The sequence below is a fragment of the Buceros rhinoceros genome, unplaced genomic scaffold, assembly GCF_000710305.1.
Source record: "Buceros rhinoceros silvestris isolate BGI_N320 unplaced genomic scaffold, ASM71030v1 scaffold9669, whole genome shotgun sequence".
NCBI classification, from domain to species: domain Eukaryota; kingdom Metazoa; phylum Chordata; class Aves; order Bucerotiformes; family Bucerotidae; genus Buceros; species Buceros rhinoceros.
This window is the reverse complement of record NW_010429912.1, coordinates 43449-65590: the sequence shown is the minus strand read 5'-3', so window position 1 is coordinate 65590 and position 22142 is coordinate 43449. Positions and strand designations below refer to the sequence as shown.

General features: G+C 40.2%; 1 protein-coding gene across 1 annotated transcript in view; it reads right to left on the bottom strand.

Annotated features, from left to right (window-relative positions):
* The window catches only part of LOC104499353 (sodium channel protein type 5 subunit alpha-like), a gene marked incomplete at its 3' end in the record, with an annotated part of 107083 nt that overhangs the window by 81833 nt on the left and 3108 nt on the right, over positions 1–22142 (bottom strand). Inside the window, exons 3-6 of the mRNA XM_010142846.1 lie at positions 17589–17678; positions 14129–14257; positions 9122–9213; positions 909–1139 (exon numbers count right to left, since the gene is read on the bottom strand). Coding sequence (XP_010141148.1) covers positions 909–1139; positions 9122–9213; positions 14129–14257; positions 17589–17678 — 542 coding nt within the window. The remainder of the gene's footprint in view (positions 1–908; positions 1140–9121; positions 9214–14128; positions 14258–17588; positions 17679–22142) is intronic.

Genomic DNA, 22142 nt, shown 5'->3' with positions numbered 1-22142 from the left:
AAATGAAATACCCAAGGTCACTGGTCATAAGTGCCTACCAAAGCACATCAGTCTGGCTGCTTCCTTCTTCAAGAGCATCACTGAATTGATTTAGATGTGAGTTCATGTTCATTACAACTGGTGTGGGGCCACCGGTGACTCAGAGGGTTTTGGAGCAGCAAGAGCTGGGCCACTTATTTACATTCTGAAGATTATTTAGAAGAAATGTCGTGGGTTTTTTTTTTAAATGTTAATAACTTAGTTCAGTGAACCTATTTCATTTTAATTCAAAGTATAGCAGACTGTGGAGTATTAAAAATTGCTTTGGCCTAGAAAACAAGCCTTTTGATAATAAACATCAGAGCACCAGACATTGCAGGATGGCCCAACCCAGATAATGAGTTAAGGCCCTAATAGCATAAGATTTCTTAAAAAAAATGCTCTTGGGATTTTTCAGTTTAATAAATACTGACTGTCTTTGCTTCGATTTTTGATTTTTTAAGACACTTAATTCAAATTTTGAAGTTTTGTTAGAAAATGCAGGAGCTATAAATTGTCTTAAAGGAACAGTGTGCAAACCAGACCCACACGCAGAGTTGACATTTTCATGTGATTGTCTAATTCCAGGAAAGGGAGCTTTAAGAAAAATATCATGAGACATCCTAAAACTGAAAATCATCAATGATGCAAAAAGGACCTTAGCCTCTATCACAGGAAAGCACCAGAAATGCTTTCAGTAGGAACTGTGAAGGCACCACAGAGATCAGAAAAAGCTACCTAGATCTTTTGAAACCACATCAACATCGTGAAGATCCAGTAGTCACGTATTGCTGCATTTGCTAATTCACATATCGATTTTGGTCAATATAATTAAGAAAACCCACAAACCAAAACCCCCAAACCAGACAAGAAGGTAAAGAAGAGCTTACCTGGATCACTAAGAAATTCCTCTGAGTTGTTCCACATCCTACCATCCAAGTACAATGTGCCATTGGTGGAGTTAAACTTAGTGTAGTCCCTGACACACTTGTGTCTCAAGTTGCCCATGAAGAGCTGGAGGCCTATGAGGGCAAAGACACTCAAGCAGAAAACGGTCAGGATCATCACATCAGCAAGTTTCTTAACAGACTGGATAAGTGCCCCTACAATGGTCTTCAGTCCTAGGGAGATAAAAGCCAAGAGTTTATAGACTGAGAGGCTTAAAGATGTCTGCGGATAGCTGCTTTTCCCGATGGAAATCTCCATGGAAGGGAAAGTTGAAAGGGTTCCTACTACATGTTTGTAACTCGATGGCAGGAACGAGAGACAAGTGTTCACCAGAAATGTTTAGCTTGGCCTACTATTGTCTGAACCACAGTGTTGGTATTACACTTACACAAACACTGATCTAAAAATGGATAGTAAAATCCAGATGGAGGAACAGTGAGGTACAAAAATATTCATGGATAAAGAAAATACAGAATGTCTTTTATATTTCCATGTTGATGCCGTAAAGGCTCTAAAAGCAAAATCCCACTGAGTTTTGAGAATGTGAATTAGTTTGAAATCACTCAGATGATTCTGATAGCTTCATTCCTCACATGAACAGATGAAGATGGAAATGTTATGTATTCCCTGATAATTTTACATATTTTATGCCAAACCAGCTCGCTGTCCTCATATGAATAATTCTTCTGCCTTCAATTCGTTTGCTTGAAATAACAAGAATTTGGGATTAGAAATAAGCCAAATAATACAGGCAATCAAATAAATCAAGTAGTGGAAACTACTTGAGTAAAACAACCTGAGGCTCCAACAATACCTGGGCAAAGTTAATAATTTTATAATATGCTGCCAGCGTAGATAAATCATCTTATTACAAAAAACAAGGCTTGAGTCATGCAAATTAACTTCTATGTTATTTTACTCTGTAACTAGCTTCAGTTTATTATTCTATAAATATACAGATATAAAAAATTATACTGTTTTCTCAAAAGATATTGTTGCCTTTTGAATTCTTCCTGGAAACCAGTACCATATGAGTCAATTGAATACGACAAAACCCACTCTTTTCAAAAAAAGACCCTTCTAAACTTTCGTGCTGCAGTTGGACGCTAATATCAGCTGCACAATGGTAGCAATTTTGTTGTTTCTTTCCTATTTATATTTAATTAATACTCGATAAGTAGTAATCAGTGCTTCTGATAATCACTGTCACCAGTACGGCAGCAGTAAGAGAAACTGAGTTTAATGTCAAAAAAAAAAGAAAATTCAAAGAGGAAACAGGAGAAATTCTCTGAAGCACATTGATTTGTTCACTGAATATGATCACATACATTAAATCTCAATTCCCTGGAATTCCACCCCAAGACTTTGGCAGACACGAATGCTGAGCTAGTGCTGTGTAATTTAAAGTAATATGAAAATGTGCTTGAGGACTCATAGGAAGGCAAAGTGGGGTTTTGGTCTTGCTTAAAATTCTGTGGTTACAGTAAGAGGAAATCATAGTTTCTCAAAGGAGGCTGAGCTGCTAGAATGGCCAACAGGTCCAGAGTCCCTGTACCCAACAGCCTAAAATTTTCCACTCCTCCATAGGGTACTGCCTGTGAATGATATTAATGTCTATAAAATGGCCAATTAACCAAAAGAGACTGACCCATCAGCTGTGGGTAGCTTCCTGTCTCCACTAAATTCTTTGTTTGACAATTTAAAGCTAGTTTGTGGTGTGGTAAAGAGGGAGAGGTTAGACAGCTCCCCGCTCTACTCAAAAATAAAACAACCAATATTGCAGTACAAACATTAGAGAAAAGATGGATTTTCACGCTCTCTGCACTCCTCACCAGAAAGGTTCTGATGTCGGTTCTATTCCTAGAAAAAGGCCAGCTTTGAACTTTTGAGTCCATCTCCAGATTTGGCTCCCTATTCTGGTGCCTAAATAAAAGCCTAGCTCTTCTGCCAATCTAGTCTCAGGTGAGCTATAGACCTGAAGTGAAAGTAGTTTCAGGTGTAGCCCAATTCTGAAGGACTTCCTGGGGCCCCGCCCTTATCTGGTGTTAAACTGTAAGACCTTTAAGACAGCCAGGTCTTGAACAGGTAGTGAGGTGGAGAAAAATAAATATGATTTGTAAATGCACTCATTTTTTTTTAATTTTATCTAATATTCTGAAATGGTTTCAGTGAGTCCTTTGAATGCAGAGATGTTTCTTCAGCGAAGCTGGTGAAACTTGCAAAGTCCAAATGCAAACTGAGCCTTGAGCAAGGGAAAAAAGCCAAACCACAATTTCTTCTACAGCAGTACCCTGGTTTATAATACAAGTACAAGCTTGGAGCCTGTATTTGTGTCATTTAAGTACAGTAATTAATCTTATTCAGATGGGCGAGGACAATGGGAGTCCTAATGTGAATCAGGATAATATTGGGAAACAAGACCTGCAAAATTCTAACCACCAAGAAAGACTTCTCTGTTTTCAAAATCTGCCTCACTGTTGTTAATTTCGAGGTCATTTCATGAAACGTGTTTTTCTCAGTTTACTTACTGGTGTTTTAAAGGAATAGTAATCCCATAGTTCTAGTTTTACAAGTTCATTCCTTGCAGGTATCAAATAATTCCCGTATGAGAGGGCTTTCTGCTTTACTTTCTTTTTCTTTTTTTTTCTTTAGTAGCATACAAGCTTCTGAACAATTTAGTAAAACAATTACTGTAATTAAAGACCTTTTAAAAATATCTTGTATTCTGCCTTCCGGAACTTTGTTGAAGCTTTCCAGGAAAACCATTTGGGGAGTGGTATTCCTACACTCTGTTTTTTCTCATCCCTTAAAACCAAAATTTGCCCAGAAATTTAGGTAGCGTCCAGCAAGCTGCTTCTCACAACTCACTGCTCAGCCAAGTGTTTAAGTCGCCATTCATTTAAACTTCCTGTGCCTCACAAATGAAAGGGCTGAGGGGAAATAAGGACACCCAAAACCTCTTGCAGGTGCCCTGCATTTCTCTGAATCAATTCCATGTTTTGTAAAAACAATGCTAGAGCTATTCAAATTTTGAGCACTGTTAAATCTTCCAGATAAATAATCCTCCTTTGAAATAGTGCCAATGACAGCATTGCAATATAGCTTAATAGAAGATAGTGTTCATGGGGCATTAAAGGCATTTACTTAATTCATGCAAGTCAAACACCAAACCAGGCAGCATGAAGAAAAAAATGAGGATCTGATCCGAAGCTGAGTAACATCTCCACCCATTAATGACAACAGGTCTATAGATTACTCCCTGTGGAGTAATTGATACAGGCTTTTCCTGAATCACTGCATTCTTTCCACCCTTCTGGGCCAAATCCTGCCTGCATGACATGAGAAACACCACGAGATCCCAAACCAGTGGAATGAGGGCTGTATAGGCAGCCTGGCATCTGCAGAAAGCAAGAAGGATTTGACCCAAACATTCCTGTTAACGCAGGTAGAAATTACCACGGTCAAAGGTTAATGAAATCATCAGTTTTCAATTGCAAATCAGAAACCACTGAAAATGCAAGCAACACCAAACAATGAGAAATGGAAAGATCCCACAACATCATCCATTCTTGCTACGAGATGTGAGAAAGAATTAGCGTAATTCAGTATGACATCCATACCAGATGTTGGCAATCACGTACAGAACATCGGACACTTTCATGTACGGTCCATAAATGAGTGGGGAGAAGAACCAAAAAAAAAAAAAAAGAAGAGAGTTTGACTTGCGCCGTGGTTGTCCTCACCTAGCTTACTCCTTCTGAGGATATTTACATGTCTTGTAAATGCCTCCATGAGCCATGTGCATGTAGGGGGAGAAGAGCTCACTCTTGATGAACATATTGTGTCATCAGCCACTGAGATGTGGAGTGGCAAAGAGTTAAATAGCATGTTGGCAAACGCGAATGTTTGTCAGCGTTCCTGTAGACCATCTTTGCATGGAAATGTGGCTGTCAGGCCAGTCTCCAAGGAAAACACAAAGACGTCATATTCTTCTCACCTCTGGGATAGTTACTTCTTGAGTTAAGTGATTTACCCACCCGGAGGATGACATTTATCGCTCTGCAGGAGGACTCCAGTGAGAGTGAAGCAGTGAGCGAGGGTCAGTCTCCTCCACACAGTTTTATTTCTTGTGCTCCGAGCTCTGTTCTGGCTATCAGTAAAGTACTGGATAACATTCACAGCACTATTTATAGCCCTTAGACTCACACTAACTTAAACGGGAGCTGGATCAGGCCCCAAAGTGCCTTGGCCCAATTTTCTATGAGGTCACCTTTCGCCGGTATCCTGTCATTTCGTGTGAGATGTCCGTGATGTACATGCCTGTTCCAGAAAGAGCAGCGGAGCTTCCCTGGATACCGGCACTTTACAAAATCCCGGTGATGGTGATGGCCTGCGTTCTGCAGGCTTTTGACGGGGATAGGAGGGTGTACCTCAGAGCTTTGTATTACCTCAGCTAGTAGTGACAAAAACGTTGGTGATTTCCACGCGGATAAACTATGATCCAAGACCCTCTGTTATCATGGGAAAGGTTCCTGTGGAGCACACTGGGACTTGCTGGGATATGCTGGTAATGGGAGACAAATGAGTGACTGTAGCGGGTTGCTCTGCTGCTGACCATGGTTCCTATCTAGATAGAAAATTAATGAATTCAGTTGCCATGACAATGTGCAAGACACTAATTAATAGCTAAAATCACTGAGGGTTTATGCTCCTATAAGGAAAATGTTACCTATTTCTAAGCACATGAACATAAGGGATATATGAAGAATTTAAAACATTTTTTCTTCTAATGAATCTGTACAGCTACTGTACAAAACTGGGTATCAGTGGCAACTGCAAAACAAAGAAATGGGAGTGTTTAGTGCTGAAATTGAGGGGTCCTCTGACATGTCACAGAGGCGTGTCCTCTGGCTGCCACAGAGAGGAAGGCACTGACCCAATGTCCTACAGAGTGGCTGCAGGTTTGAAAAATAAAGAGCCAATAATGAGAGAGAATGAGGCTGCATGGGGGTCTGGATTCAGAGGCGGTATCTGCATGTGATCCCTAGCCCTGGGGAGCAGGGGATACTGGCACGACAGCAAATGAATTGAGCCCCTGACCTCCAGTGAGCGGGAAGCACAGGGCTTGCACACGTGGAACATGGAAACACATGGTAGGTGCTAATAGTTGTGGTGCTGAATCTGGATCTGAACCCGTCCTCCCAGGGCACATTTTCCAATGGCGAAAGCAATGAGGTGCTGGAACAGACTTCTCAAGAATATCGTGAGACCTCCACCTCTGAAGGATTGTTAGAACAAGGCAGGCAACAAATACCATGCTGTGTCTGAGCTATACTAAACTCAGCCTTAAGCCAGGGGAATGAACTCTGAGAGTTTAGAGATCTTTTTGAGTCCTGTGAATCCACGTCCCCTGAACGTCCCTGCGCCTGCTTACACAGTTAGAGCCAGGCATTAAAGGCAGGTGAGATTTTTAAAAGCACTAATTGTTAGCTTTACTGACTCCCTCTGGAGTCAATAGTGAAACTCATTGATTTCAAGTGAAGCAGAATGCCTTTGAAAACCAGCCTCTAAGTGCTTTGCTGGACAGAAGCCTTACACCACGGAGGACTTGGCCCATTACTTTCGGTAAGCCATTTCACCGTGCATGCTGAGTCCAAGTATGTTTGTGCAAATATAACTGCCTGATGGAAAATTGTGATCAATTTTATTGAGGAAAAGCTTAGATAGTTGCAAAGGAGAACACACCCCAGTGTTCTTCACCAAAGATGTAAAACAGGAAGCAAAAATAACAACCTTCTTCTCTTCTCTCTAGCGGCTGAACCCAAAAATCTCATGGAAAATATTAGTGTTCATCTTCTTCTCATTTCTAAGCCTACTGTGGAAAAATATTTCATCTCAGCATAAGCCTACGCTATCATTAAAAACTCAGACTGATGTCCAAATAAACCACAGCATCATGCCCAATATTTCCTTTGAAATACATGTGTCTAACTGAAAAATGAACCGGCTCCTCTGAAATTATCTGCTAATATTAAAAAGAAACCTTAGCTCTGTTTTACAGGCACCAAGGTGTTCCACGGCAGTTTGTAGCTCTCCACGTGTGTAATTTAAGCATACTCAGGGCACGGTAATCTTGACAATAAAACCTAAGGCCAGATATTCTATTAGGATATCTTTGGGCAGTTATGTCAGCAAATAATTCAGTTACTTGTGCCTAAATATGCAGTTATCAAAAAAACTAATCAAACAGTCAGTCAGAAAGAAAAAAGAGAATGTGAGTTATTATATATTACTCTAATAAATAATACTTCTTTTTTTCCCTAATAAACAACAAATGGAGCAACTCACTGTCTAATACCACTGACGGGCTTTGGTGTATTTTTAAATAAAGTTTTTTGTATCTCATTACTTCTTTTTGATTTTCCATTAAATAACCAGACAAAATTTTGATTCATTTGCTATAAAACAAACTCCAGCTTCAACTCTGATATATATATATATAGATATATATATAAACTCTGCAAAATTGACAGGCTCAACTCTGAAGAGGCTCAAGCCTGAGACAAGATGGAAAGTGAAAGGTGTCCCCTGGAGATAGCTGTCCCTCCAAGTTAGTCTTCACATTGCTAGCAAAGGAAGCTGGGAAACTCCTGATTTCTTTCTGGTTAGCCACTGCTACCCCACATGAGCTGTGAAACTGTGCTCAACTTTCCATTCCCCAAGACAAAAAAAACAAATAATCCTTTCTCGATGGAAATCCAAGTAGAGAAAACTTAAAAATGCCTCTCTGGGAACAGATTCTTCTTTTTAAACTTAAAGACAAAAATTAAGACAGGAATTGATTTCAAGGAATACCAGACTTAATCAACGATCACCTTAACGTACTCTTTAAAAGCTATGTTTTGACTTACAGTTCTAATTAGAAGTACCTTGCTCTGTCAGTAATTTCACTGATTTTCATTACTTTAATGTTGGAACGAGGGAGTAAGCCCTAGACCCATATATATGATCCCTTAACACCTCAGTTCCAGAATTCCCATTTCTAGCCGATACTCCACGTGAGCGCTGGTGATTAGTTGTAATACACCTCCCTGTAAATCTACACCACAGAAGATGTTAAAATTTACATTATAGAGTAGATGCGCATAAAATAATGGTTGGAAAAGCCTTTCTAACCTTAAGGAACTGTGTATGAGGATCTGAGCAGTTCCCTCCGTGTTTTGAGTATTTTTGACATGTAATTGCCAACATCTGTTCAGGATTATCACCGATAGGATCTACCATGCATGGGTTTTGCTACCTTCTCTACCTTGTCATGCAGGTTGAGATGTTAAACACTGAGGCTGAATGAGACCTGTCCATAGATAATGCTTGGCAAGAAAGTATTGCTGTATGATCAGTCCTCAGTGGACTCGTCTCTGCATAAGTTACTTTATAGTAAATATTATTTATTATTTTAAGATGTAGTAACAGATTAAAAAGAAAGAGCTTCTCTCACTAGCAGATCTGTAGTGAAACACCAATATTTTTTTCGGTGGGGAGCAGGGTGGTCAGAAATCATACCCTGGAAAACGTGAGCTGATGAAATGCTAAACCTACCGAACTCAATGGTGGAATGTTTTCTGATCTCTTCAGGGTCCCAAATTTAAACAGTGTTTCTGCCCCACGCAGATGGATAAACACCGTGACAAATAAGGCTATCTATGCCTGCAGTCTTGAAACCTCAGCTCACAGCACCACTTTAGATTCCTCTATCGATGTGCTCTTAAACACAAATATGCATTTTGAGGTCATTAACCTTCCATTTTTAAAAATCAATATCTGAAGACTTTAAAAGAGTTTCATTGCCATTTTCATACGGTTCATGAATGAGTACTTTATGTACGTGATTCACGAGGCACCACATACCACGGTTCTTACAGCCGCACTCCTCTTAGTGAGGTCTGTAATTTTGGAGGCACTCTAATTCCTTCTGCCCACAAAAACAGTATTGGAAAAACACATGAAAAATGTATTCTATTGACAGGTCACATTCCCTACATTCCTCCATTTCCTGATCAGCAGCTATGGTTAAGTCGTTTGTAATTACTGTGTTTACTACTGGAAATGGCATGTAGGCTTTAACTGCAGCCGGAGTGTTTAACCTGATTTTCACCTGAAATGACTGAGATTGTTTTCAGCGCCCGCAGTACTCTGAACGTTCGTAAGGCTGAGACATTGCCCAGGTCCACAAATTCAGTTATGTATCTGTAACAAGGGAAAGTCACACACAGACAATGACAAAACACCAGCAAAAAAACAACAGTCAAAGGGACAAAGAGAGACAGAGAAAGAATCACTTGTAGCTGAGAGCCAAAACGTAAGGATCAGGGCTTCTTACCTGGGATTACTGAAATAGTTTTTAAAGCTCTCAATACCCTGAAAGTCCGAAGAGGTGAAACACTGCCTACATTCACAAATTCTCCTACATACCTGTAGAATTAAGTCACAGTTATTTGGAATTATACAATAGAGTATGAGACTTGTCTGCATGAAGAATGCATTCATACATAGCAGGAGCAAATGCAGCCGAATGAGAGGCGCATCCACTTTTGAGGCTGTTCTTTGATGCCACTTGTCCCGGGTTTTTCATAATGCACATTATTTCAGATGTTTCTTGGACTATTAAGCTTTTCTAATGGGCATCAATACTTTAAAACTGCTAGTTGAACTTTGTTATCATGCTGTTCAGCTATAAATACTTCAAAGATTTTATCATCATGTAGTTTAACAAGAAATTCTTTACGTTATAGGAAAAATTAAGAGTTATTTTGCTGCTTTAAAAAAAAATAAAAGCTTCAAATTTCCAAGTAATTTTCACATAATAGCTTCTGCAAACTACATATAGGACAACATCAGAAAATATCAGTCCAAATGTTTCTACTGGGTTTTTTATTCTAACATGCTGCACTCTGTGGTAAAGCAGATGTTGGTTTCAAGAGATGCTTAAAATTGTATTTTCTTTTGTACATCAAATCCATTCCCTTTGGCTGCAGGAGGATAGATTTTGAATGAATATAATTGCAATCCTACTAAAACCTATTTGCGATTAAAATACCAATCCCAGCTCTTCTCTGCCATGCCTATTTTGGTCATCACAGAGACCCATGTCACAACTGAGCTAAATGCTCCCGGGAGGATCAGTTATGGAATGAGTTTGGGTTTATCAGTGTTGTACAAAATCATCTTCTCAAGTTGGTATGAAGTAAAAGCATGGTCACCACTGAGTCTTCTGAACAAAAGAGCTTTTGAACCCTGCAATTTCACTATTAAATTTCTATTAAATTTCATTTACATATTCTACTTCTTCGAGTCATTTGTTTTTACACATTAAAAAAACTCACCTGGGTATTTTACAAAGCCTGCTTAAGTGGGCTTCATGCAAAGGCCTCTGGGGACCACAAAGCATCCTCTCCATACCTACTAATCCCGATTATAGCCTGCAAGAGCAATACTCCTTCTCTTCATAATCTTAAAGGGGAATCTGTTTCCTTCCCAGGTTTAACCTAGTGCTTCTTTCCCAAACTCCTCCGCAGCATGCAACAGTGGAAAAAAACAATTTGGGAAGAAGCAATGGCATGGCAGTATGGTTCTGCTGGCTAGAGATTTGTAAAAACACATCATTAATGTGTGAACAAGCGCACGAAATAAATAACACTGCTTCTTGTTCACGGTAGTTAATTAAGATTTATTTTGGGCATATCACAGAGTGAGAAGCAACTGGAATTCCCATCCCAAATTTTCCTGTTGGCCAAGGAATTGCTTATTATCTTTAAGCTTTTGGCAGGGCAATTTCCAACCCAGAGTTACAGCTGCTCCTCCCCTGCCTGCCCTGGAAAATACTCGCTTGTCTGGAAAAGAGTTATCTAAACAGGGGCAGTTTCATAATTCCCCCTGAACCCCTCCATGGCCCCACAGAGGGTCACAAGCCATGGCTGTGTCTGCTAGCACAGGGTGGGAGAAAAGCTCTGGAGACCTGCAGCACTTCTCACTCCCTAGTGTGTTATGTAAAACTACTCTCTGTGCCCCAATCCGTGCCGTTTCTGCCCAAAAGAGTAGCTAAGAAGTTATTTTGCAATAACTCTAAAGCAAGTGGTGGTCTTTCCACTGTAACACCCACCTGTTAGCTCAAAACCCTCGGTCCATATAAATCTTATGGCCCCTTACCAGGTTTTCCCATCATGCCATCTTTGTTTCCAGGTACAGAAATACCTCTAGCATCACACTAGCCACAAACAAAGACAAAACCACAGCTACCTGCGTGATCAATTTTACTTCAAATTGTTTGCAGACTGGATTTATATGAAGCATAAACGGTATCAGAACAGAGTCCATTATCCAACACTCCGTACTACCTGCTGCTTGCGTACTTGGGAAGGGGGTTTCACTGTACATGTGAAGATCATACTGCAGTCACTTTTAACTCTCTCACTGCTGCTTATGGGCTCAGGAAAACACTTTCCCATTTCTTTTCTAGAATTCCAATTTTCCAGAATTCCTATTCTTTTTCTTTTTTTATTCTAAAAATGTGAGTATAATATGCCTTAACGTAAGAATCAATAGCAATGGATGCTGGTTCTGAAGAGTGCAGCCATTGCTATAATTTGATGCTGAGAAGCTTGACTTTTTGCAGTTCCAGGCCCCCCCTGTTTTAGGGATCTTCTACCTAAGAGAAGAAATACCATTTGGAAAGAAAATTGAAATGTAGCTAGGAAAGAAAGCACAGACACTCGAGCCTCTCATTAATAAGCCTTAAGGAAGTTTTCCTGCATCCTTGGGCTGGAGAACTGAGTGGGCATTCAAGTCTAGAGTTAGAAAAGAAAAAAGAGGTGTAAGCCCACAACCTCTGGGCACCAAATCCTGGTTCCTTCCAGGAAGGTAGGAACCTCCAGTAGGGAGTGAATTCACCTGTGTGTAACTGTCCACTTCAAGGTCTGTCTAAACCTTTGCATCCTTCCAGCTCTCTAAGCCCCAAACACCCAGAGATGATGTGGACAGAATTTAAGGGATATCCAGACCTTGTCCAACACTGACTGTTCAGACTCAGATTTCAATGACAGTAAATGACACGGTCCCAGAAGAATTCTGCAGAGCCAGGGAGTGATGCCCCAATCTCTCCCCGAGCTAAGAAGATGAGGTGGAGCAGATGCATTGCCAAGGCTCTGCCTTATGGCTCTGCTTGTCCTTTTCTCTGCTCCTTCCTGCCTCACTGTCAAAAACCTCCTTCCTTGTAGAATAGAGGCAGCCCACGCACAGAAACTCTCTGTGTTGTGCTGAATTCAGAGATGTGCAAATAAACTCACATCCTAACTCACAGACTGAGTGTTGTACCCTGCTTTTACCACTCGTCTGATGGACAGGAGAGCAGGCTGGTGACACTTTGTGCTGTTCTACTCTGCCTCTAAATGTTGCACTTAGCACTGCTTGAGGAAACGTTTAGCTGAGAAAAATACCGAATGTGTGCTGACCTCCAAAACTCCTCCCCATCTGCGTTGCATTTTTCTTAAAAGCTTATCACAATGGCCAGATGTCAGTTCAGCCAAAGCCATAGGAATGCAGTAACAGATACCAGGATCTGGCCTAGGTCTGGCTTTGATCCAAAGCCCACTAAAATTAATGATACTCCCAGTGAAGCTCACGTAGATTTTACACATCTTCGTGCCTCTCTGCTAAATGCTACTAATGATCATAGAATCACAGAATCATAGAACATCTCAAGTTGGAATGGTCCCATAACGATCATTGAATGCACCTCCCTGCTCCTTGCAGGACTACCTAAACCAAAACCATATATCTAAGAGCATCTTCCATATGCTCCTTGAATATTTCCTCTGATACCTGCACTCTAGAAGAGTTGTGCTATCAACTTCAGTGGTCCTCACTGGTGTTTGACCTAAGTTGGGTTGAATATTTTTTTCTAATTTTGGTTCCGTTCAAATAGCACAGGTCCAGGTGTTCAGCTCAAATACCGGTGCTAAAAGGCTTGCACCTCACTTAACACTGTGAATTATAGCGTTTAAAGATGGTAGTGAGAACTACACTAACACCAGAACAGAATATAGGGATCTGCCCAGGGAGGTGGTGGAGTCCCCATCCCTGCAGGGGTTTCACAGCCGTGTGGGTGTGGCGCTGAGGGACATGGTTTAGGGACCCTGGCAGTGCAGGGTGAAGGGTTGGACTCGATGATCTTAAAGGTCTCTTCCAATCAGATGATTCAGTGATTCTGTGATCATTAAACAGAAAATACAGGGAGATCGAAATAAATCCTTCCATAATTAGGAAACGGGGCCTTTCAGGGCATCATACTGGCTTCCACTTCAAGATGACATATGCTCTTCCTGTGCTTTTCTCTCTTTTACTGTGAAGAAAATATGGATTTCCAGCTCAGCTAGAGATACTGACAGTGTCAGACACTCGCCTTTGACCAGAGCTTAGGCTGACTCTGTGTCCACTGCAAGCACTGGCTGACTGATCCCCTACCCCCACTATTTTTAGCTGTCTTGATGCCACAAATCCATCAGGTCCTTCAAAGCACCAGAACCCCACATGTCCTGAGTGAAGTCTAATAATCTAGATAGAGGGGTACAGCGGAAGGGGAATATCAGGTTGGGGGGCAAATTTCTATTCCCAGGATATATAACAAGATTCAGAGGCCTTTAAAATAATTCTCTGTTGTAGTAAAACAGTAATTACTTTCAGGGTGAAGAGGGATTGTGAAGAACTCAAAAAAAATCTTTGGCGGTGCTATGGATAGATAAGGTATAAATAGGGATTTAAATTCATGGATGTTCAGTCACACTTAGAACACTTTCTGCTCAGGGGTCTGAAGCTTCCCAAAACTACATTAGATAGACAAGTATTAGTACGGATATTTTACAAACAGCTCTCTGTAAAGCACACAGAGAGTAAATAATTTCTCCAAAGTAGTCTAGTGAATTGAGAGAACAGAACTGAGAGTTCCTCTGACTTCTTTCTCTAAAACCACTCAGGAAAAAAACCTCCATCCTAATACACTTCAGCATTGTTTCATTTTTAGTACAATCTGAGTGGCGAAAACAAGCAATTTTTTTTTAATTGCTATTGAGTATCGCCGTCTTGAAAAATATAAGGGAGTGCTACTTACGCCATGACAATAACACTGAAGTCCAGCCAGTTCCATGGATCTCGAAGGAAGGTGAATTCAGTCATGCAAAATCCTCTTGCCAATATTTTTATCAATGACTCAAAAGTGTAAATGCCAGTGAAAGTGTACCTGGGGAATAAAGTGGCCGAGATAAGCAAGAGCATCAGCAAGCAGTAGACAGCAGGAACGGCAGAGGCACGCTCAACCCAATCGTACTCACATGAGACACTCCTGCCCATCTCACTGGGATTGCTCACGTGAGTCATGGCTGCAGCACTGGGCTGTGTACGAGCAGCTTCATGTGTGGGCCAAGGAACACGTAAGAAATGGGAAAGCGCTCATGACAGCCACAGGATGAAGATAATTTTCACCACTGGCTGTACCTGGATGAATCCTCACTCATTAAGTCAAGCACACTACGCTGCTAAGCTGAGCAACGGGACTTGAGACGCTCTGCCTGCAACTGCCAGTGAGAGAGGAATGGGTTATGCCACATTCCTTTTTGTTTCTCCCACGTGAAGAAGGGTGGTTGTTCCACTCATACCTCTCATCTCTTCCTGCCCAGGACATTTGAAGAACAGCAGGTTAAAAAAGGTCACCACTTGGGTTAATTAGCCAAAAAGAGTATTTCTGCAACCTCTCTGCTATCCACAGACTTAAACCACAGAACGCCACCTCATTGAAAAAGAGTAAGGCAACTTCCACCTAAATACTACATGTAATAATTCTGACCTGCTTGACAGTAAAAGAGACACGAGTGTTTTTCCCATAGTAAGATAAGTTGTTTATTACCAACACCCTCTTGACTAGGATGATCTTGGATAGAACATGATTTGCAACTTTGTAATACAGATGGTACTTGTAATAAAATTTTAAAAATTCTCTGTGGAGGACAGTAATATTTACAACATTCAGATCTGTATCCACCCAGGGCTTTACCTCATCAGAGACGTACTTCGGGGCATAAAACACCTCTTTTTTTATATTTTTACCTGAAACATCAGACCCAATGGGAGTCGAGGCCATATCTTAATAAAAATAAAAAATATTTGGTATCCATCACCAGCATTCCCTACCCCCTTTCTCTAAATGAAGATGCAGATGATATCAAAGCCTATTAAAAACCAAGCCCATAAACCACAAATCTCATACGTCATCATGTTAGGGGCTTTCACTGGAAACGCTTAGCCTGAGTTTTCTGTTCAGTCCCTAAACATCAGTAGCTATAATGGTGCCATCATACACAAAAACATTATAACAGTTTGGGTTCCTGTTTGGTAAAAAAAGAAGCAATTAAATGTGGTAACATAAGGAAGAACTTCATTATGCATAAAAGGGGAATGTTTTCTCCTAGTTTTATTCCGCTGATCTGCAACTGGGCAGCTAGTAGCAAACCTCAGGCCCCTGCCATCATATCACACAACACGTCATAGTCACACATGTCATAAAAACTCAGTATGCTGCATCTTAACACGAAGATTAGCAGGACAGTTTTTGTGCAACAGTGGGCATTACACGTTTCTCACACCTCCTCTCTGACCACGCACCTAAGCGCTATCTTGTATCTGACTTTTCACGGCTCCTGTTTAGTTTTGCTCCAGTATTTCAAATATAGGTCACCCCTGTGACAGTCTCTTCAAGCATGTGTATTCAGTAATACATGCAGAAAACACATGCGAAAAACTAAAAAAAAAAATACTTAACGGTACATAAGCTCATTAAAATGATAAAGTACTAGTGTTTATTCAGCATGTCAGATGGTTTAATTGATTGTATAATCATCATCTAATTCTAAATGGATCGGGCAAAGTCCTCCAGCAACTGAACAGCTTCTTTAACAACAGAAGTCAGGATTTAAAATAAAAAATCAGCAGAGGGAAGTTGAACTGATTTTCGTTTTTTTTCAAAATGATAAAGAAAATGTTTTAAAGGAAGATCTAGGATGAATATTTTCACAAGGTTGTTCTGTATCCCTGTGAGTCTCTGGAACAGCAGAACAAAATGGATTAAAAATATCTTTTCCAAATCCAATATTAATCAATTTGAATTACAATTCATTCCTCCAAGTACTTGCCTTTTATTTCATTTAAGGAAGAAAAGCTGAGAGGTATGAGGGGACATAGGAGAAGAGAAAACATGGGAGTTTTCAGTCCCTGCTGTGTGAGTCCATTTGCATTTTTGTTCTACATTTCTTGCATGTCCTGCTTGATACACTGATAACATCATCCACATTTTCCTGCTTACAGAAGACACAACAAGCACTTTGATATTTTCCTCCAGAATGTTTGTAATTCCCAACTGTAGATCCATTGACCAAATTTTGACTCACATGGATGAGATGTCCATGTTTCAGCTGAATATATCAGGGCTGTGATACTGTATGACAGTTTTCAATAGGGAAAGGACCACATCAGGGGGAAAGGAAAGTCACAGACATACTTGAGGGTACTACAGGACACAGAAACACATGAAACATCCTGGGATTATGATGTTATTGTGATCAGATGAAATATTTGGTTCGGTGCTGTCTATAATTAGCAATTTATGGCCTAGAAGATGTGCCCTGTGTGATTTTATTAAACCTAAAATAAGGGCATTTTACTGTCTTTCCTTACAACCCTGAGTAGACCAACCACCAGGCTATGGAGCAGCAGATGGCTGTGTTTATCGTATGTCAGTCAAAAATAAAAAGTGTGTTCTGATTGGTTCAATGAGCCAAAATAATTGTTTAATGCACTGTAGGTTGATTAGCTTGTGCATCTGGTATCTGTTTCTAAGAGGAATATTTTAAAGCAACTTCAAGAAATGAACTGGGCTTTCTGAAGCCCATTATACTTTTTTAATAAAAAAAAAAAAAACACTGTAACAAAAAACCCTTCAAATGCTATTTTTGCTGTTTTTTCTAAAGGTCTGACAAGCTAAAAAGACAGGAATCCCATAAAATTGTTCCCAGGCAATGTTACACTTTATGAAGTATGCCTACAAACGATTTCAGGGGAACACATCTCATGACGCACTCACTCCAAAAGAAACTTTCGCTTCAGTAAGTTTCAGTTTAAGGACAGAACTGAGTATGTCCAGGAGGTTTTTTGTGAAATAGCTCAACTTAAATCCATCAGCCTATTCTAATGTCTCCGATCACAGAATCTCTTGCGTGGGAACTGTGGAAGGCTGGCCACTTTCTAATGGAGTTCTCCTCAGATGGGATTTCACTCAGATGTAGCATAGCAGGTGCATTTAGCAAGAAGTATGAGCTCGGTAGGCTAAAAACGGACAGTTTACTAACTAAGGGAGGTTTCACAGGCAACAAACACCTGGAAGAACATTTTGCCAGGACAGATACTATGGTCGGTACTACCGGAAAGAAATTAGACAACAGCACACAAGATGAAAATGTAACAAAGGGAAGAGGAAGGACAAGGTAAAGACAGGGCAGCAGTAAACCAGCAAGGATACTTACTCAACATATTTATTCCACGGTGGAGTCTCTGATTGTGCCATGAACACACAATTAGTTAAAATAGTGCACATAATAAACATACTGAACAATGTAAAAACGAATTAAGGAAAACAACTCCTATGTTATAAGACTTCATAATTTTTTGACATTTCACATAAGATGTAACAGCTCGCTTATAATTTGCAAGTTGCTTAAAAAGGACTAGAGGCATTTGTTTGCAAGTGCATAAGGAAACATAATTACATAAACAGGGAAAAAAAAGTGAAGGAACCTTTCCTGCATTTTTTTTCTTTGCCTACATCTTTTATACATACTTTATACAGTAAACAAGTGTACTGACTCTGCAGTCTTCTGAAAATACAACACCCCAAATTTACAGCTGTGTTGGTCAGATAACAATGTGCATAGGTGCACAACTTTGTATGAAAAGAGGGATTAGTCTCATTTAAGTATCGACAGAAAAACCTGTGTCTGCAAATTCCCATTTTATTTTGCATCCTGAAACATTTCTCAGGCAGTCAGGCAAGTTATAAATCTGCTCTTTCTAATCTCTCTAATGGGCTTGAGGTCTCGCTTTCAGTATAAAGTTTCACCAAAAGCTAATATGAGTTTCAGAGCACTAATTTTACGGCTAGGTCTGCAAACCCGCTTGGCAAACACGCAGCCTTGGTCTGCAAAGCTGACTGCCTCAGCTACGGCACCAGTTTCCCTAATTGGAGGCTAAAACAAACCTCCCAAGTGTATAGTCCATGCACTTAGCTGCTAAGCTGAGGCCATAAATATGAAAAGGAGCACCCTAAATGGAATTCCTGAAATTGAAAACATAGTTCACTGAACTGCTCTCCTAAAAGCACATGCCACTTTCTGTAAAAAAATTATAAAACGTGATGGGATTCTCCTGCATAAATAATAGATCTCACGCTATGGAGAAAGTTTAACTAATGAGTTTAAGTGGACACAAGATAAGGCAAAGGAAAACATCCTAGAACTCAGTCAATGGGCTGGGACCCTTCCCTTCCCAGGGAAGAACAGTAGCATCCGAACAGAAATTTGCCTTATTTAGAAAATAAAAATAAGTTGGTTTTTTTTCACCTTTCTCCTGATTCCATTGCTCTTGTTTTTTTGTTTGAGTGATCAAATAATGTATTTTCAAACATATGTCTTGAAAAGGTTGCATGAAAACTGTCCTTTCACAGAGCCAGAATCTCTGCTGAATACGGAGCGGAACATTTTCTGATGGGCCACATAAGCAACCACAAGGTTAAATTGGTAGTAACTGAGCTGCATATTCCCCAGTGCCATGGAAGAAAGCAGTAATTGTACTCAGAGAGCATGCTCATCTCACAAATATTTTCCACTTCTGGGCCAACACCTCCTACTGAAGGACTGGGGAGGATATCTGATATCCGGTCACGTTTTATTGTGTCAGCTCGAGAGAAGTTGCTCTAAGTTGTGTCCGTCTGGTTAACACAATTAGGGTGTAAGGTGCAGCCAGCCTAGAAAACACTGGGTCACTTTTCCAGCTACACTGAGATGCTGTGAAATGCCTTGAAAACAATAGTAAAACAGAGTGGTACCTTCAGACCACGCCAAACAAATACTACAATTCAATTCCTCTACAACCACCCATTTTAGGATGGCTGGTCTGATTTATACACCCCTGTTTCCTTGTGGTATAAGCTGCATCTAGCAGCTTTCCCAGATGCTCACTTACAGGCAGGTGTCATCACTGTTCAGACACTGAAGGGAATATACTAGAGAACACAGGTTGAAAACGTAAGGGGTCAGCTTTGGGACATTATATGCACTAAGAATTGAAACTGGATTTTTCATGGCCAGGCTGAAAACAACAAAGAACATAAAAGAATGAAACATTTCAGCTGGTTATGCACCAAAGTCAGATATCTCTGTCAAAAGAAAGAGAAAACAAATTACTGCAGAATGAAACTTAGTGTTCCTACCTGAAATCTAAAGCAATTGTTCCCACTAGAAAAAGTCGGTGATGATGATCTCCTCAGAAAGGACAAAGGAGATGAAAATGGGATACACTGTATTAGCAGCATTATCTGTTACCTCTCTTAGAACTATTAATGCCAGTTTTTGAAAGCCGACTGATCCATGAGTTGACATGGTTAACCCATCCTTAAGTTGGACTCCGTTATGGAGCACAAAACAAATATACTAAGCTACTTATCAGGATCTTTTCTGCAATAAATTAAACCTATTATTTCCAATTTGATGTAATAAAACAGGTTTTGCAGAGAATTGTTCTAAAAGTTATAAATTTTACCTTATAGCACAAAGATACTGCGTCAAACACTTCTCTTCTAGACTTCATTATGATGGATAATTGTTAATTAGCAGACTGAATACTAGAAGCTTTTTAAGCGATCATTGCCAAATTACATATAATACGTGCAAGCAAAGGTTAGTCGCAATCAATAGTACATATAATTGGTGTTTCGTAAGGTCTCATTTTCCCTTATGGAGGAAACTGGGTAATACAAGATGGGAGAAAAGTTACAAGCAGAAAAAAGCGGACAAAGGTTAGAAATTCTTTAAGGATTTTTTTTTTTTTAAATGATCCAGAATCCATAAGTGTAGCATCAAGGAAGGTCACTTGGGCCAAAACCCCATCCTGGAACAGTGGCAGACTGAGAACAACTATCTACAATACCTAGAAAAATTGGCAATAGAAGTTGCTATGGATTTTATACAGGACAGAAAATTGCTTGGAGAAACTAAGGACACCACAGAATGGTCCATGGCTTGTGGGCAAGAAGAACTTAGACGAGTCTATTAAGCATAAGGGATCAATTACATGCTAGCCATGGTTTAATCTTATTAATAGGTAATAGTAAATAAATAGTAAAGATGTAGATAATAATAATGCAGAAGGCAAAAAGTGTCCATCCAACAGGATGCAAACCCACCCTCTGAGACAGAAATGAACTAAGGCCTCATTCTGGACCATGGTCCTTTCATGACTCCTCCTAGATTTTGAAGAAGAGGAGAAATTACAAGTAATTCACATTAGTAGGAGCCTGTGGATGTTTTTTTTTTTTCCCTTGGAAGGGTGTGTTTTTGAATGACTAGACTAATCAGGCTTGGCTGGATGAGCAGTGAACACACAGGATCCATCCTGCCTGAAGTCGCAGAGGAGAAACAGCATACAGAGCTACTTAATCCAAAAATGTGCCCCTCACAGCTTCTAAATAGAACAATTTTACACCGTCCTCTCTATTCTGTTCTACTGTTGGCCTTCACGGTACACTCAATGACCGGAAATGGAAACATGGTATCTACTACAGAAGTGTCTTCAGACACTTACATGACAGGGTACAATTTGTTAATGTTCTTTTTGGGTTTTGCCCCAGGGAAAATAAAGATTGCTCGATTACACTCATGGAAGATCTGGTTCCCAGATTCACGTCTGTGATATTATCTGCTCGAGTACTTGCCGGTTCAGGATCCTTTCTGCCTGCAATATTGACTGCTTGCTCAGCCAATTGGCCTTTGTGTTTTCGGTTGATGTGAAAGGTCTTTCTCAACAGAAAAAAAAAACAGCGCCTAATGCAGGAACTTTGCTGCTGCTTCATTGGGGCTGGAGCTGTTTCCTCCTGCCTGTGCTTGCCAAAAATTGAGCTGTTGGATTTCCTGACATTATCAACACATGGTGATAACTTGGGCCTTTTTGAAACTAAAATGTTTTTTGCATTGTAACATTCCACTCCCAAAATTTCATGCTTACATCTGACCATATTCCTGTTCCTGACACACCTTTCAAATTGATTTCTCTGTGGTCCTTATCCTTGGAAGTAATGTGATAAGGCTTTCTTGCATACTCATCTTTTGATTGACTGCTTCCAGGGCCATGTAGTTCTTGTGGATTCCACATACCTGTGACCTCTTGGCCTCACCAGCTGATGTAGAAGAAAGCAAGCAGAAGACAGAACAGGCCTCCAAAGCTGGAAGCAATATTCACACAGACATGTTTTTTTCTAAGGAGCTCCATTTTCAGGTTCTTCTTTTAGCCATACCTGTGCAAATTTGTTGACCTCAATTAACTTCAGCAAGGTTGTGCTGAGGTTAACTGTACCTAATGAACACTACTGGACTCTGGGTATGCAGCAGCATGTGCTGCATTGCTTGCACATACAACCTGATCCGTAAGCAAATCTCTCTCCAAAATTCTATGGTGAATTGTTGGTAACCATAATAATACCTTGAGTGATACATCAATTTTTCATAGAATTATCGCAACTAGAAGCTTCACCTATTCTTCCTTCTGCTAGAATATCTATATTCTCACTTTTTTTTTCCTCACTATATGAACAACCATTGGGAATCTGTTTTCTTTCCCTGTTTTTTTGCCAGAAATTTGACAATAAACCGATCATTCTAAGATGCTACCTGCTCAGTATTCATTGGTTCTCTGTGATGGACACGAGCTGTGCAGGTGAGGGATTTCCATCACTAAAGCATCACACGACCATCACTGCAGCATGTGGTCTTTGAATTAACACTGCCAGGTCTCTCTGCGCACTGTAGGGA